The following is a 15,513-nucleotide window of genomic DNA, read 5'->3' on the forward strand; positions in this document are numbered from 1 at the left end:
ATGGCCTACCCAATTACCAAACTGGGCCAATAAGGCCTGCGAATCGGAGTGGCCAACCTAGCGGCCCAGCTCAGCCCAACCACCGTCCTGTACAACTGTTCGTCGCGAACGGGGAAGACGCCGCAGTCTGATCCGCCGTGCTCAGATCTCCCTCCGACTCCCGAGTACAAAGACGACGACGGCCGGCTCCGGCGGCTTCTCCACGGTGAGACTGCGCCTGTGCGGTGGTCTTCCATATCCCCGTTCCATGTGAGTTATTACTTCTCCTTTTTGTGCTCAGTCCCACGTTCTAGGAAGCCCGTCAGGTGTTTAGTTGATTTTGGATGGCCAGTTCGTGGGTCGAATTCGCCATTTCGTTTATCCCTGTGTCATTGGAGAGATTGCGTAAAGAAACGCCGTCAGGAATAGGCCGAGGAACCATCTTATTAGCTAGATTTCGTGATGTCAATGGGCGTGAGACAGGGGCTGTAGGTGCAAGATCCACCGAGGTTGAATGAGCGAAGTCGTCCAAACAGGGTCGTGGATACGGACCATGGATAGTTTAAGCAAGCCATTGATCTGGAATAGCCAACAGGAGCAAGGAGGCTATAGAAGTGAGTGTCGGTAGAAGTAGAATTATAACGAGATATCTGATATAAAAGGTTTAGGTGCTAGGCGAACGAGTCCGGACAGACCTTTCTATTGCATCGTTCAACTTCAAGCAGTGGTCTTTCATTTATGGTGATGAATTATGTTACCTGTCGAATCTTTTTTTTGTTGTTGCTTCCATTGGCTTAATACTATGCCAGCGTTTGTTGTGCGTTTCCTTTCAGCGCCTGAGACTTTCTATGATCACTGGTAGCACCCACGAAAGAGAACTCTGATTGTAGCATAGCATATCTCTTGTATCATCCAACATAAGCTGGCAATCACCATATTGCCACCAGTTGATACAGCCTATAGCAGCTGAAAGCCAAGAACTTCCTGCACCAGACTCGTCCTATCCAGTGATCCAACTTCAAATTACAAACTCACCCAGACTTGAGTAGCATGTCTTGGGCCTGTTAAAGTTTTGTTCCATTTTGACTTCCGAGCCTGAAATTTTAGTACCAAAATTAGATAAAACATGTGAGTGTGGCCCTTTCAAACATCATTTTGACACACGTTTTGCAACCTCCCATCTCTGCGAAATTGGATTTATTCCACTAAACCATTTCTTATAATTCAAGAAAATCTGATTCTGTAGAAACACAGCACAAATGCTACCGATTCTTGATACAAAGCATCTCAAGTGAAACCAGCACAGAAAACCAAACTCAAATTCAAGACCGAGCAGAATTGAGATAACATAAAGTTGCAGCTAAAAGAAATCCTTTAGCACAGAATCATCAGTGTACCACTTCAAAACCGTTTTAGTGCAAAGCAACAGAGGGCAATGCACATTGTTCCAGATAAGACTAACCATGGATTTGTAGAACTGTATGTTAAGGAACAAGGAAAAATGTAGTTTTTATGTGTCTTGATAAGCTCTTAACCATTTGTTCATTCATTCTTTTGAATGCATAATTCTATCCTTATGAAGCTATGATATTGGGCTGCATTGATTTTCTCCTGATGAATATGTTTTTATGTTGAGCAATCTTTCATCCTAACTATCAAACATAATTAATATTCTTGTGTGTGCAACTTGCGAAGATTGTTGTCAGAGGCTCGGAGCAGAACTAATCTAAGTGTTGGTGCAAATGGCAAGTACAGCATGCTTCGTGATTGTTAGTAAGAATGACATCCCGATCTATGAGGCAGAAGTTGGATCCGCACCAAAAGTAGGTACCTTGGACTTCATTTCCTTTCCATCTACCACTTTTACATTACATTTAGCTATATGGCTACATCTGTAAATTTTGCCTTTTTTTGCCACAGCACGAACCATTTGGTTATGTTGATATGATATGTTTAAAAAGGTCTCTGATACGGAAATAGTTATTGATGAACATTAATCATGTCAGATCAGGCTCTTGATTGTCGTCCCTAGAGAGCAAAAACTAAGATGTTCAGTGGAACACTGTAGTTTCCTGATATTTCTTCTGTTGCGACTAAAACAGTGGATTGCAATACTGTTTTATGTTTAATGATTTATTACATTCATTGTTCTTCCTTGCTGGTCAATTTTGGCAATTACATCTGTTCCTAGGAAATAGAAACATTCCTATATAACAGTGCTCATTGACATACAACAATACTTTCGCTTTGGATCCTTCATCTTCATGACATGGGATTTTTTTTCCTGAAGCAACATATGCATACTGAATTACTAAAGTGTATGTCTAAACTTCTGCCATTTAATTTTTGTGGCAGAAAGAAGATTTGTCTTATCACCATCAGTTTATCCTGCATGCTGCGTTAGATGTCGTTCAGGACCTAGCATGGACCACAAATGCAATGTGAGTATTTTATTTGTTGTGTTCGAGAAAGTATTTTATTGGTTGTGTAATTTGGCTGTGCGATGCAGACAAAAGTATCACAGCCCAAAGTTATTCTTGTAAATTTTATATATTGTTTACGCCACCTAGAAACTGAATGTTTTCTATATATTTTTTCAGGTTCCTGAAGTCAGTTGATAGATTCAATGACCTTGTAGTGTCTGTTTATGTAACTGCAGGTCATATCCTTTCATGATGATGATAGTTCTTCTTTATTGTTTTTTCATGAGATTGACTATGTCTCATTATCTTCATTTTTTAAAAGCTTGATCATTGCAATATTATTGTTTTCTTTAACTGCAAGTATGACACATACTAGATTCATGTTGCTTCATGATTCACGTAGTGAAGATGGAATAAAAAGCTTTTTTCAAGAGGTTCATGAACTTTACATCAAGGTAAGACAATTATTGGTCATCTACAATGAAGATAATTTTCCCAGTGCTTTTAGATTGATAAATGCTGAACCGAGTATGCCTTCAGAAGTCAATTTCAGGACATGGTATATAATTGTGATGCCTCTATTTATCTTGATCTTTGTGGTGCAACATCATTTTCAACAATCTTTGGGCATCTATTGTTATTCTTTTATCTACATTTTCTGTGCATGAAGGCGATGGAACTGGTCTCAAAATTGCATGGGTTGTTTTTGAGTTCTGTATCTTGCGAAGTTGCTGGCTGATGTGTAATTGTGCACAGTTTCCATTATAAATTTTGAACGTGCCTCGATGTCATTCTAGGTTATCCTACTTCAACCCATAATCCTTCCTGGTATAATAGAATTTTGTTTTCTGTTGTGCAGATATTCCTCAATCCCCTTCACCTGCCTGGCTCTCGCATCACCTCCTCTCATTTTGATACCAAGGTCAGGGCTCTTGCCAGGAAGTATCTGTAGTGGACGGTCATGGAGAGGTTCCATAAGCTTCACATATGGATGACGTAGAAGCGGGCTGCTGAAGAGGCAAACACTTCGTTTCGGAGTCGATTCTTTTCCTGTCTCGTCACTACATGACTCCTTTCATCTATACATCTCATAAGTCGGAGCTTCCTATAAATTTTTCTTGGGCTTTGGCCTTGTGATATATGACTTCTGAATCATTTTTTTTTTTGCGTGGAATATATGACTTATGAATCATGGCTTTGAATTTACTCCCGCTTCGTCCTTACGTCCGGCAATTCAACTTTAACTGATTGCGTGGTACATGGCGGATCTGTAAGAAAGTGCCATCTCCGTATAACATGGAAGCATTACATTGATTTGGAATCTTTTGTCCTGTTTGGGGCCAAGATACTGTACTACGGTTGCTTGAAATTTTGCCCTTTTCCTTTGCATTGGTTGATATCAATGTATCATGATATGATCGTACCTTCCACAGGAGGTGTATCATTAGCCTACAGGAGTGAGATTTGATAGGTCCACTACAGAGAAGGCCAAGTTGCGTCTGTCGTATGGTTCTTTTCTGCCCTTTCTGCCGGTCTTCGTTCACCATTCCAGTTCTTCAAGGACGGCATGCACGTCTTTCGTGTAAAGTGCACCACATCCTGAGCGTGTCACGCCAGCACTTAGCTGTCGCCAACACCGGCCGTCTCTTTTGACAGGCGAGACAGAACAGTAATCGGTTAACGTCAACAGTAACCTGCGATGATTCTCCATCAGTCACTCACCAGGGGATTGAATAGAGGATCTTGGGGAGATCCGAGCTGAACGAACACGACGAGCTGGACACCGATCTCGAGTCGTCAAAGAGCACCCTCTCTCTCTCTCTCGTAACATCACACCACCGGTTCCCTTCTGACGACAACGGCCTAGGCGGCTAGGCGACCCCCCTAGCCGGTCACCCAGCTTAGCCTATCACGCGATGTGCCGCCTGGAAACTCCGTGGCCTTTACGCTAGGATTGGGCCTCCTGATTTGGCTAAACTCCAGAGCGAGCTGGGGCAAGAGACTCGGTCTCAACTCCCAAGTGCGTAGTTCCCATCAAGGCCTGTAGTGTACTTCACAGATGAGCATAATTATTAAAGTAAATGATCATCTTATCATTTTTAATACTATTTATTTTATATATGAGAAACGAGACTTGTATTAGAAAAAAGTTACATAATAAAGAAGGTAACATTAAAAATTTAAATTAAAGTTACTTTAAAATCATAAAACGTCATGTATTTTAAATATTATGAAAGAGGGTAAAACTACATCTATTTTAAAATAGAAGAGTAGTAAAAGGGCCGAGAAGAAAATCCTACCTGTCTTTCGCTTTCCCGAGATCCTGGTATCTTGGGCGACGAGCACAGGCGCGTCGCGTTTAAAAGGTGCACGCTCATCATTGATCCGTTTCTACTGCTCAGGCACACGGCCTCCTGCGATCTGCTCCGGGTGGGCGTGTTGGCACTGCTCGTCGGCGTCGGCGCGGTTCGTGGTGGCGGTGGGCGCGCCGGGACCATCCTACGCGAAGCTAGAGCAGAGAGCGCGTTACATGTGCGTGCAGGGCGGTAAGAAGGCGTGCGCATTTTTTTGCTTCAAAGCCGTTAGCACGGGCGTAATAGTGCGGACAGGAGCGGATGTAGCTTAAAAATTAAATATACGATATTTGTAATTTCAAAAAATAACTAAATTCGCTGAAAGCAATAATTTAAACAGAGGCTGCGTCCTCACTGGCTGTACGCTGGGTACGTCCTGTGGACCGGACTTGAAAGTCTACAAGATGGTAGTGCAGAGTGGTAGAAGTGGGGGATGGATGAGTGTCGTTTCCTCTTGAAGCTAGCCTGCCTGCCTGCGGCACTTGCTCGCATACGCAACAGGGACGCATTCCTGTGACTGACTGTGAGCGGTTAGCTCTCTCCTCTCTTAGAAAGGTGCTCCTGCGAAAAGCTTTCGTTCACCCATGGCTATCAATGGATCCCGTTCGGCCTGGCTTGGTTACACGCCACGACTTCGCTTCTCACGAAAACAGAAAGGTTCCTAGACTGCGAGAAGAAGGCCAACACCCCGGAACATAGATTATCTAACTGCACGGATTCACGTCGTCGTTGGAGCCGCTTCCCCCCTCTACGCGACTACGCTTCAGTGCAAAGCTGCAAACTCGCGTTCTCTCTGGAAACAAACCAATGCGCCTATCGACGTTTACCCCGTTTCCTCTCGGAGCTAACGCGACGCTGATCGATGCTCAGAGTACACCGATATGACAAGAGACAGCAGACCCGAACAAAGGCCTCGAAAGACTTCTTCGTCCCCGATCCGGATGTCGCTGCGCTTCGTCAACTTTTCTTCTCTAATCATATCCTCGCAGTGATATCGGAAACGCAGCAGAGAATTTTTTTCCCCCCACGCCGAAAGCTCATGCATGGCCGGCCTGGTGCAGCGCGAGTAGTTTTGCTAGTCGCCGGGTCCTCTCACGCGTCGTGACGCGCGGCACACGCGAGCAGCGTCACCAAGTGAAGACGAGATAGAGGTCCCATTCGGCTGGTGGCGTACGAGCGAGACCGATGAGTGCGCCGCAGATATGCCCAGCCCAGATCGGCTGCAACTTTTGCATGCATCCTCCTCTCAGCCCCATAATTATTCACACTTGCTACTACACCTCTACTGGACCTGGAGTGCTTTCTTCTTGGTTATGATATCATAACATACGATTAGTAGATCACACAAACGTAATTCCTTCGTGACATCATCTGACTAGCTCCAAGAGAGAGAGAGAGAGAAATGTCGCGGGCACAACGCTAGCAACGACGACGTGCTATTTCCGTCATGCCTATGCTCGAGTCTTGACGACTTTTCGGCTCTTTGGGCAAGAAAGCTGACGGCCGGTTGCAATTGGGCAGTTCGGGGAAGATTCCACCGTCGTGGCGTGCCATGCTGCAAGTCTGTTAAATGCGCCTGTCTGTTCCTTCTGAATCTGAAACAGTTAGGACTAGCTTTTTCCCCCTCTTTTTCCTCGAGCGACCTGTTTGCGTTGCGTTGCATTGCATCAGAATAGTCACTTAAAACACATCTAATAGATGCATTCAAACACGACTGCGAGAGAAGACGGTACGTAGTTATGTAGGAATACGGTTGCAAATACACATCGAATTTAATACTAGCATTATATTCAAGAATAGCGTTACATCGTTCATAGTGATAGGAGTTAGCCTAGACGACCGGATAAGGGTACGTTAGAGACTTAGGCCATTCGCAATGTTTTGTTTTTTTTATGATGTCTGAAAGAAGAAAAAGGTAAGAAATTAATATTAATAAATAAGTTTTCAATGAATGTATGTGTCTTCCTAGTCTCTTAATGTCTCATAAATCAATTTACTATCTCACAACCACTTAAGATTGCTCAAAGAGCTAGTTTCTTTTATAAGAAACAAATTCTTTCTCTTTCATCTTTAAATTATTTATCATATCATCTTTTTATTTAGATGGATGTCTAATTAATGCCTGAAAAATCAGCATTAAGAGTGGCCTTGTGGGCTTCTCTATATTCCTTATTGCTCCCTGCGGTCATTAAAAGCTGCAGTTTTGCATATTCAGATCAAGAAGATCTGCTCTAACCTTTTTCGTCGTTTCTCTTTCAGCAATGTGTAACACTTTTGTCTAGTGGAGCAAGCAAGCTAGTGTTTGGTTTGTTCGTTTTCACACAAACTTAATTTGCAGAGTTGTCAACTTACCATCAGCACCACCAATCTTAAGGTTTTAGCAGAAATATCATCAGGATTGAAAAACCGAGCACAAGATCAACATATGTTACACGATATTTTTAACAAGATTTAACCATATTATCTATATCATAGGAGTATGACTACGGACGCTCTTCTTCATATAATATGTTATTGTTGATGTGGTTACATGGTCTAATATTTATAAACACCTAGAAATAAAAATCCGACTATAACTATATTTCTAATCCTATCAAGTTGCAAAGTCTATGTGTAATCAATCATACACGTATATTCGACACATTTCTCAAACAACCGATATGCATATTCAGTTTAATAGGACTCGACGTGCAATGGATGGACGCCACTGTCCCCTCCATCCACTTTCACTGTATATAAACCATCTTATCAAACATCCATCTATGAACCCAGGTTGATGTCATTGCTGCCCCGCTTCATCGACCATCAGCGAGCTAGTCACCTTAGCACTGATGCACTGTTTTTAGCAAATACCCCAGTGGCTCCAGCGACCCATTATTGTCAGAGCATCCGTCGTTAACTTCCCCCTAAAATCTAATTTTCTCACACATCACCTCTCGGTTTGTTCTTGCTGCACTAGTAGAATGGTGTCCCTGCTCTCCTCCAAGCATATGTACGGCAACAAATCGTTGCCTCGATGCACCACCAGAGCCCCGAACGTCCTAATTTTGAAGCCGATCCTATAACCTAAGTTCCTTTTTTTCTCTCTTTCAAATGCTACAATTGTTGATCAGAGCCTTCCTGAAGAACCAAAACGGTGACCAGAGCAACATGAATAAGAGCCCTTAAAATTCTTTAATAAAAACTAGGACTATATCCAATTAGCAACTAGCGCACCTCAAGAACGAATCATAACAAAGCGCAACACAAAGTACAACAAAAACACCACAAAATTGCGCTCATAGTGAACACAAAAAGTTCAGATTAGAAGGAATTCAATGCTAAAAATATTGTTCATCCAGAGTTCCAACACTGTTCATCGGAAGTTACGATTGATCGAAATATCCGAAAATCATAGTCGGAAGTTACGATCAATTGAAATATCCTAAAATCACAAGACTCGAAGCCTCATGATGGAAATACAGAATTAATCGAAAGTTCCGATGAGTTCAAATTTCCATAATCAAAAGAACAATGCTAGGAAAAAATCTTCACTGGAAGTTCCAATTAGAAGATCAGAAGTTCCGACGTGTACAAATTTTTGGAAGAAAACTGTGACTCGAGAACCCAATATCCAAACTTGGAATCCAATCAAACATGATCTAAATCCAACAAAATTTTAGTCATAGCTTTGCAAGTACATGGTGAATTTTTGCCCAAAAGAACTCCTCAAAAAGATCAAGATTTTACCCTCGATTTCGTAGATTTGACCAAGAACACAAAAGGGAGAATTTTTTAGAAAAACCAAATTCAAAGCGCTCATGTGAGGGAATATATTTGAAATAGCCCTAGATGTTCTCACACATGTCCTATCAACCTTTTATCCCAACAAATTCACCTGAAATCACAACCAAAAGTGAAGAATGATAAATCCATCAAAACTTCAATAACAAGAGACTAGGAAGGAGACAAAAGCACCATGAATTTGCTAAACAACTGAGGAATTGAATTAACATCTAGCAAAATTCATGGATACATGGCTTGAAAGCTGTCCGTCACCCTCCCACTCTTGATGAAATCAAGTCTAGAACAATTAACCATAATCTCTCTCTCTCTCTCTCTCTCTCTCTCTCTCTCTCTCTCTCTCTCTCTCTCTCTCTCTCTCTCTCTCTCTCTCTCTCTCGAAGCCCTAACCAAGCCTAGCAATTAGCAAAATGGAAAATGGTCTTGGAGAGTTGATTTCCAACCAGCCATCTCCCTTATTTGTAGGTGAGTGAAAATTTCTCAAACTGCCCTTTAAGTCTAATACAAGATACACACCTCTCAGGAGCAAAATGATTCAAGTTTTTTGTTATCCATCAGGTGGACCCGATGCCTTCATGACTTTGTTTCATCTCTACACAAGCTTCACGATGGTGCCACACGTCCTTCGACTCCATCCCCGGTTTTGAGGAGAAATTGGAAAACTACCTTGCACTCTTCTTAAAGCATAACTCCTTTCCGCTAGCGTAGGCTCTATGCAAACTCCTCATGTTGACGCATGTCCGACCTTAGCCATGGTCTTTGACGCCCTCAAGCCTATGTGCTCCTGCCACCAAGCCGCCTCTTGACTTGCCATCATCTTCCTGCCTTAACTTGATCAATGATGTCTTAATCACCTTCTCTTCACATCATGTCTTCTTGCGCCCTCCATGTGAGCGATGTGGATCGCCTACGGCTTCACCCGACCTCGCATGGTCCGTCGGCACCAAGCTCCCATTGCCCTTCACCACACATGGTCCATTAGCACCAAGCTTGCTTACCCTTCACCGCTTTGCCATTGTCCATTATGTCGCATTCATACACCACTTTATACTATCATCCAATTCAACAAGTTCCAATTATTCATACTTGTTCATGACAATCTATCAAAAATTGTCATGTCGAACTATATAATCTCTAAGTATTGTTTTAATAGTGGAATCCATATTAGAATGCTTTGATATGTAGGGCCCACATGTCATTACACATACGGTATGGATTCAAGATGTTAAAATAATACTCTAGAATTATATTGGATATCTCACGCTAATATTCTCGTACATCCTTTCACATATTTTTCTAACAAACCTCATATTTCCTTAGGCCACCATCACATCATTGCATGCACCCTGTCCTTTATTCTTTTCCCTGCCGATGTCACACCATTGCCATAGTGAGGGTTTTCCTTCGACAAATAATTTCATGAATTCATCGAGGATATTCCGAGGGAATATTCTATCTCCTTTTCCTTTTAACCCTAATTTAATCTTCTGAAATTATCCTCCTTCTGAACTCTGATTTGAGCAGTTCTTGCGTCCAATTTCTTCTAAAAATGTATCATATCCAACCATAGAATTTTTATGATGTGATGTCTCTGTTTGATGTACTGTTCTTAGTTATTTGTGTTTTCTCTTCCGTCAGTTGTTCCTGTGCGTAGACAACTACGTTCCTAAGTAATACGAGGATCTCCAAGAGCAACAGTTCGAGATTCGATGAGCTACAAGGCCAAGGCTTCGAGATATACCAGAATTGAGTTTGCGAAGGTCACTAAGCAGCTGTCATGCAAGTGTCCTTAAATATCTTGCACCTATTTTAGGATCTTATGTTAGTTGTTTATCCTTCATGTATGCTTGTCTAAATTGGAATCCCATGATTAGGGTTTACTAGCAATTGTCTGATTTTCCTTGTCGCTGTTGATGAATTCCTTTGGGATATGGGTAGATACGCTAGTCGTTGTTATAGTTGGGTTATGAGTTAAACTTGACTAATGATTATGCAATATGAACTGGGTATGGTAATCTTTGCAGCAACATGATATATGGATCCTAACATGATGATTGGTTTGAGGATGATGCAAGAAGACGTATGTGTTGTGTTGTACAGTTGGAATGTGTCTATTACTATGCAGGGTCTTAAGAACCGATTCTTGAAGTATGTAACCAAGCTAAACCGCAACCATCTACGGGGCCTATATGGGTACGGCCTGGCAAATTAATTAGCCACCCCTCTGGTTCTGTGAGCACCATTGGATGGTTGAGTGGCATAAAATGAGGCTTCTGTAGTGATGGAATCACTGTTAGCGGTGAAACCTTAGTGGGTGCTTGTGGGTCGGCGGGAGGTTTGTAAAGGCCTTGTAGTGATCTCCTAACAGCACATCATAGAAAGTGTGCAAGTGCTTGATCAGCATGGCAACATGGAGACTGTCACCTGGTAATAAGGGTGATGAAATCACAACCCGTGAGAAAAGATGGGCAATCTCTACAAAGTATAAAACTGATTGATCAGTCGTGTTCACGACCAAGAGCGGCTTGAACTTCTTCTTGATTAGTTGCAATTATAGATGGTTGGTTTTGATGGTCGGGTGGTGGTATCCCGATGAGTGGGTAGCCGGATATGAAAGACCTGGTGAGTTTGGTAGTCAGATGGAATCTGACGAGTTGTTCCTCTGGTTTAAATTGTGTCTTCACACTTAGTAAATAGGATGCATGATTCTTGTTGTTATAGGTTAAGGTTGCTTAGTGCAGTAAACCGGTGTCTAACCTTTCTTTGGCCTAAGCCTCATGTCATACTTTCACATATTTACGGAGTACGATATGTACTCACACTTGCTTTTTTTCTAATAATAAATGCTACTCAGTTGAAAAAGATTACAAATAGATCAAGAAAGCTGAAGACCATTGATTGAAGATAGAGCGTTCCAGGTCACGTTGCCCCTAGTCGATTGCCTATGGTGTGCCCAGAAGATCCATTCGAGTTCTCTTGTGTTATTCTGCTGCTACCTTGTAAACTCTGGTTTTTATTTTAATAAAGTTATTTTGTTCGATATAGAACTGCATATCACTGATAATATCACCGTATGTATGATAAAACTGATCCTGACATACACGTGGAATGCTCTTGGATAGTCTTTTGAAAAATTGGGCGTGACACCTGGATATAGGAAATTAAAAACTAAGCAAAACTAAGTAAGTCTAGTTGGATATAAAGTTTACCACAAGTTCTAATTGATGTAAGAGCTTCTGTTAACCAACCCCTACAATTACAACCTCACAAACAAGTAGATCGAGATAAACCCCCCAAAACAACTAGGATAAGGAAAACATGCAAAAATGTAAAGGGGACGAGAATTTATTTCCCGAAGTTCGGATCAAACGACCCTACATCTTCGTTGAGGTGCTCACAAAGAGTCGAGTCTCTTTCAACCCTTGTCCTCACCAAGCGACCACGAAGATCGAGCTTAGACTTACTCAAGAGTTCATCTTCCCTTGCGAAGGCGAGAAGAATCTTCATAAACTTCCCGAGACACTCCACAAGCTTGGGTGCTATCCGGGTGACACCTAAGCGTCTAGAAGCTATAAACTCCAAGAGTAAAAAAACATGAGTCAACGGCTTGACGATGAACTCAAGTGTTCAATGAATGGATTTAAGCTCACTAGAACTCAATCTCACTCTCCCAACTTAACTTTCAAAATCTAGCAAGATTTACTGCACTAGAGGAGTTAATGGGGTTATTGAATGGCTACGAATGAGTTCGTCTCGAGTTAGCTCAGCAGCACAACAACAAATGAAGGAGAGGGTGAGAGGGATATTTAAACCCACCCTCCAAAACTAACTCTTACAATACTTTTTCTACTGACCCGGAGTATCCAGGTTCACCCAAAGACTCCGGGTTACTGTCCACGATCTGGAGTATTCGGATTCACCTAAAGACTCCAGGTTGGGCACTCAAGCCCAAACTGAGAGCCTGGCTCGGAGTCTAACTCGAAGACTCTGGGCTACTATTCACAATCTGGAGTATCCGAGTTCATCCGGAGACTCCAGGTTGGGCACTCAAGCCCAAACTGAGAGCCCGGCTCGGAGTCTAACTCGGATACTCTGGCCTACTGTCCAGAATCTAGAGTATCCGTGCTAACCCGGAGACTCTGAATTCAGATAACTTTTGCAACTATCCTGGTGTTCATGGGTGATTATGTTTATCAACTTTTAGGTCTAAAAGGGTATTTTAAGCACCGAGGTACCTTCAAGACTATCAACACGCATCCCTCTTGATAGTACGACATTCATAAATTCAAATTCGAAAATAAAATGAATTTAAACATGTCAGTAACTACATGTCATTTTTTTAAGGGAAATCAACGTCTTTTAACTTTATCGATGACATTAAAACTTGTTCATAACCTTAATAAATTAATGAGTTTCTTAATCATTTATCATCAATTATTCAAAACCCACGTAAGAGCCTAAATACACTTTCCATTCTCGCTTCCTTAGGCTACTCACAATCACCTTTCAAATGATAAAAATTAATGTGACAAACAATTAAACAAGGAAAGAGAATGAACTAATATTTTATGGAATAAAATAAGGTATGCTCGAAATACAATAGACAAGAAATAACCAAATTTGCATTAGGAGAAGGTGTTGTCTTAGATACATGTTTTCGTATTTATCTATTGGTTAAAAAAAGCTCTCTACATACAAATAATAGACATTATGGATTGAAAATGTTATTTTTTTAGTTTGTATTTCTTGTATTCTCTCTTTTTAAAAACTAGCTATAAGCATTGGCTTAAAGCTTAGCGATCATGAGACCACAATATCCAGGATCTCACTACCCGTGGATACGCTTGCACGGGCTCACTGATCCCAGAAATCCTCTATAGGTCGAAAGCTCCGCCTGCCCTACCATCCTTTGTGCATCCCCTCCCACTCTCCCACCAGTGTGACCGCATGACGCTTGCTCACATTTTTTGAAATAATATTATTTTATTAAGAAAATACGAAAATATAATTTAAAATAGAAAAATTACAAAAATAGGTGCTAATAGCTATTCCAATTGTCAACTAGTTATCTATCGGCGATTGGAGTGCTAACATCCCATTTGGTACATATTGAGGTAGGACGAGCTCCAATAGCAATCCGCTGGCTGACAGCTCATATGATATTCAAAGAAAAAATATAATTTTTTTATATAACCTCATATGAAAATAATCTTTATAAAAAAATTACATCTATCAATGATATCTATAATTTTATAGTTGATTATTATTTTTATTTAAATCTGTTTATATATTAAAAAGATTATTTTTAGCATGTATTTTTTTTATTCTCTTTTCTAAAAATAGCTGTAGACATCGTGTATTGTAGGTGAGCTTAACACTTAGTAGTAACATGGGACCACAATATCCGGCATCTCACTGCCCGCAGATACGCTACCCCAGAAATCCTCTGTAGGTCGAAAGCTCCGCCTGCCCCGCGATCCTCTGCGCCTCCCCTCCCACTCTCCCACCCGTGTGGCCGCTCGGCGCTCGCTCACGCTTCCGAGTTCCGACTTCCCCTAGCCAGTAGCCATCCATGCCCTCGTGCTTGCTGTGCTCTACCGCCGCGTGATTGCGTCGTCCCCGGCGCGGCCCGTATGCTGCAGCTACCGCACTAGGCACACTGTTCTTCGCCTCGCGCTGTGGAGCTAAGGCGCAGGCATCTGAGGTGATGGGACGGGCGTGGCGCCCGCTGCTGAGGTGAGATAGGCCGGTCGGCGGCCGCGCATGCAGCGCACGTACAGTCACGCCGCAGTGGGGAGATCACATGGCGATGGTTGTCATGGGAAGAGACGCGATGCTGGAGCTGCCAAATCCGCCCGCGTCAGTGCGCGCACTGCTCACCGGGATCGTGCGGTGCGGGGGCCGGGGAGATTTGCTCTGCCGGAGCAGCTGCTCAGCCAGACCACAGCTTCGTATTAGCTACCTAGCTACAGCAGCTAATGCACTAGTAGTACCACCGATTGATTCCAATCAATTTGGCACCGTCCAAAATCCAATCTCTTTGAGCTAACCAAGTCCACGGTTCGGCACAAGGTTATTCACTGGTACTAGAAAACGTAACATCCAGTACCAGTAGCAATGTCTTCATTTGGGAACTTATGCCATTTGATTTGATATTTACTGTTGCATTAGTAGCATAGACACACGATGTGCCGCAAATACCAACTACACTGGCCAATGTGTAGACGTGGCACAAGTCATTCCGTACAAGAAAAGTCATGCAGGGAGCGAACGAGCATCGGATCCTCGCTCGCTCGCCTCGCCCTCTCGGCACAGCAAGCATGCATGCAACTATCTTTTCTTTTTCGGGAAATGCATGCAACTATCTTTTTTTTTGCGGGAAATGCATGCAACTATCTATGCAAGAGCTAAGCCTGGTAAAAGATGTGTTCCGGCAGGCTATTATAGCTGCTGTACCGTACGTACCTAGTACCTAACTTCGAGCGAAATCTGGCATCACATTTCGAAGCAGCAGTAGCCACGCGAGTTAGGTCATATTTGTTTTTTTATTTTAATTATAGATTCTAGCTTTAAAAACCAAAATAAATTATAATAATATAAAAGTTAATTCTTACCATTCACAAGTTAAATTATAATATAAAATCTCACAATCTATAATATGATAAAATGTAGCTTTCACAAAATTTAAAAACTAGACTAACTTATTGAAGATAAAATAAACAGCCCCTTAGTCAGCATAGCAAAATCTCCAATAATGCTAACACGGCTACTGGCCATTAGTCATGAACAGGGATGAGGAGAGAGAAAGAAAGAGAGGTTGGCCACTGGGCACTGACCAGCGAGAGTGAGGTGAGGAGAGTGAGGCTGGCCTCGCCTTCTCTATGAACAGCACCAGCTCAAGTGTGGTCCCGCAGCCGATTTCCAAGGATAACAAAGATAAAAACCACACCTCTTTCACACACTTTGCTGCTACG

General features: G+C 42.1%; 1 protein-coding gene across 2 annotated transcripts; it reads left to right on the top strand.

Moving 5' to 3' along the window:
* The first annotated feature begins 70 nt into the window (after positions 1–70).
* On the top strand, positions 71–3,608 carry LOC133924535 (uncharacterized). 2 transcript variants are annotated; one of them, XM_062370118.1, is made up of 6 exons: positions 71–205; positions 1,675–1,802; positions 2,335–2,420; positions 2,580–2,640; positions 2,771–2,857; positions 3,262–3,608. In XM_062370118.1, exons 2-6 carry the CDS (start codon positions 1,722–1,724, stop codon positions 3,352–3,354), a joined length of 408 nt encoding a protein of 135 aa, XP_062226102.1. In that variant the 5' UTR covers positions 71–205; positions 1,675–1,721; the 3' UTR covers positions 3,355–3,608. The 2 variants fall into 2 exon arrangements, with proteins under 2 accessions (XP_062226102.1, XP_062226101.1); XM_062370117.1 differs by having other exon boundaries at positions 87–249.
* Positions 3,609–15,513: the final 11,905 nt, after the last annotated feature.

This window comes from Phragmites australis, chromosome 7 (assembly GCF_958298935.1).
Source record: "Phragmites australis chromosome 7, lpPhrAust1.1, whole genome shotgun sequence".
Classification (NCBI taxonomy): Eukaryota; Viridiplantae; Streptophyta; class Magnoliopsida; order Poales; family Poaceae; genus Phragmites; species Phragmites australis.

What these genes read in the sequence shown, in the direction of transcription:
- LOC133924535 (XM_062370118.1), top strand. Translation starts at nt 1,722, where the DNA reads ATGGCAAGTACAGCATGCTTCGTGATTGTTAGTAAGAATGACATCCCG. An exon ending in AAGTTGGATCCGCACCAAAA is followed by an intron (nt 1,803 to 2,334) that starts GTAGGTACCTTG and finishes TTTTTGTGGCAG; the next exon opens with AAAGAAGATTTGTCTTATCA. An exon ending in TTCATGAACTTTACATCAAG is followed by an intron (nt 2,858 to 3,261) that starts GTAAGACAATTA and finishes TCTGTTGTGCAG; the next exon opens with ATATTCCTCAATCCCCTTCA.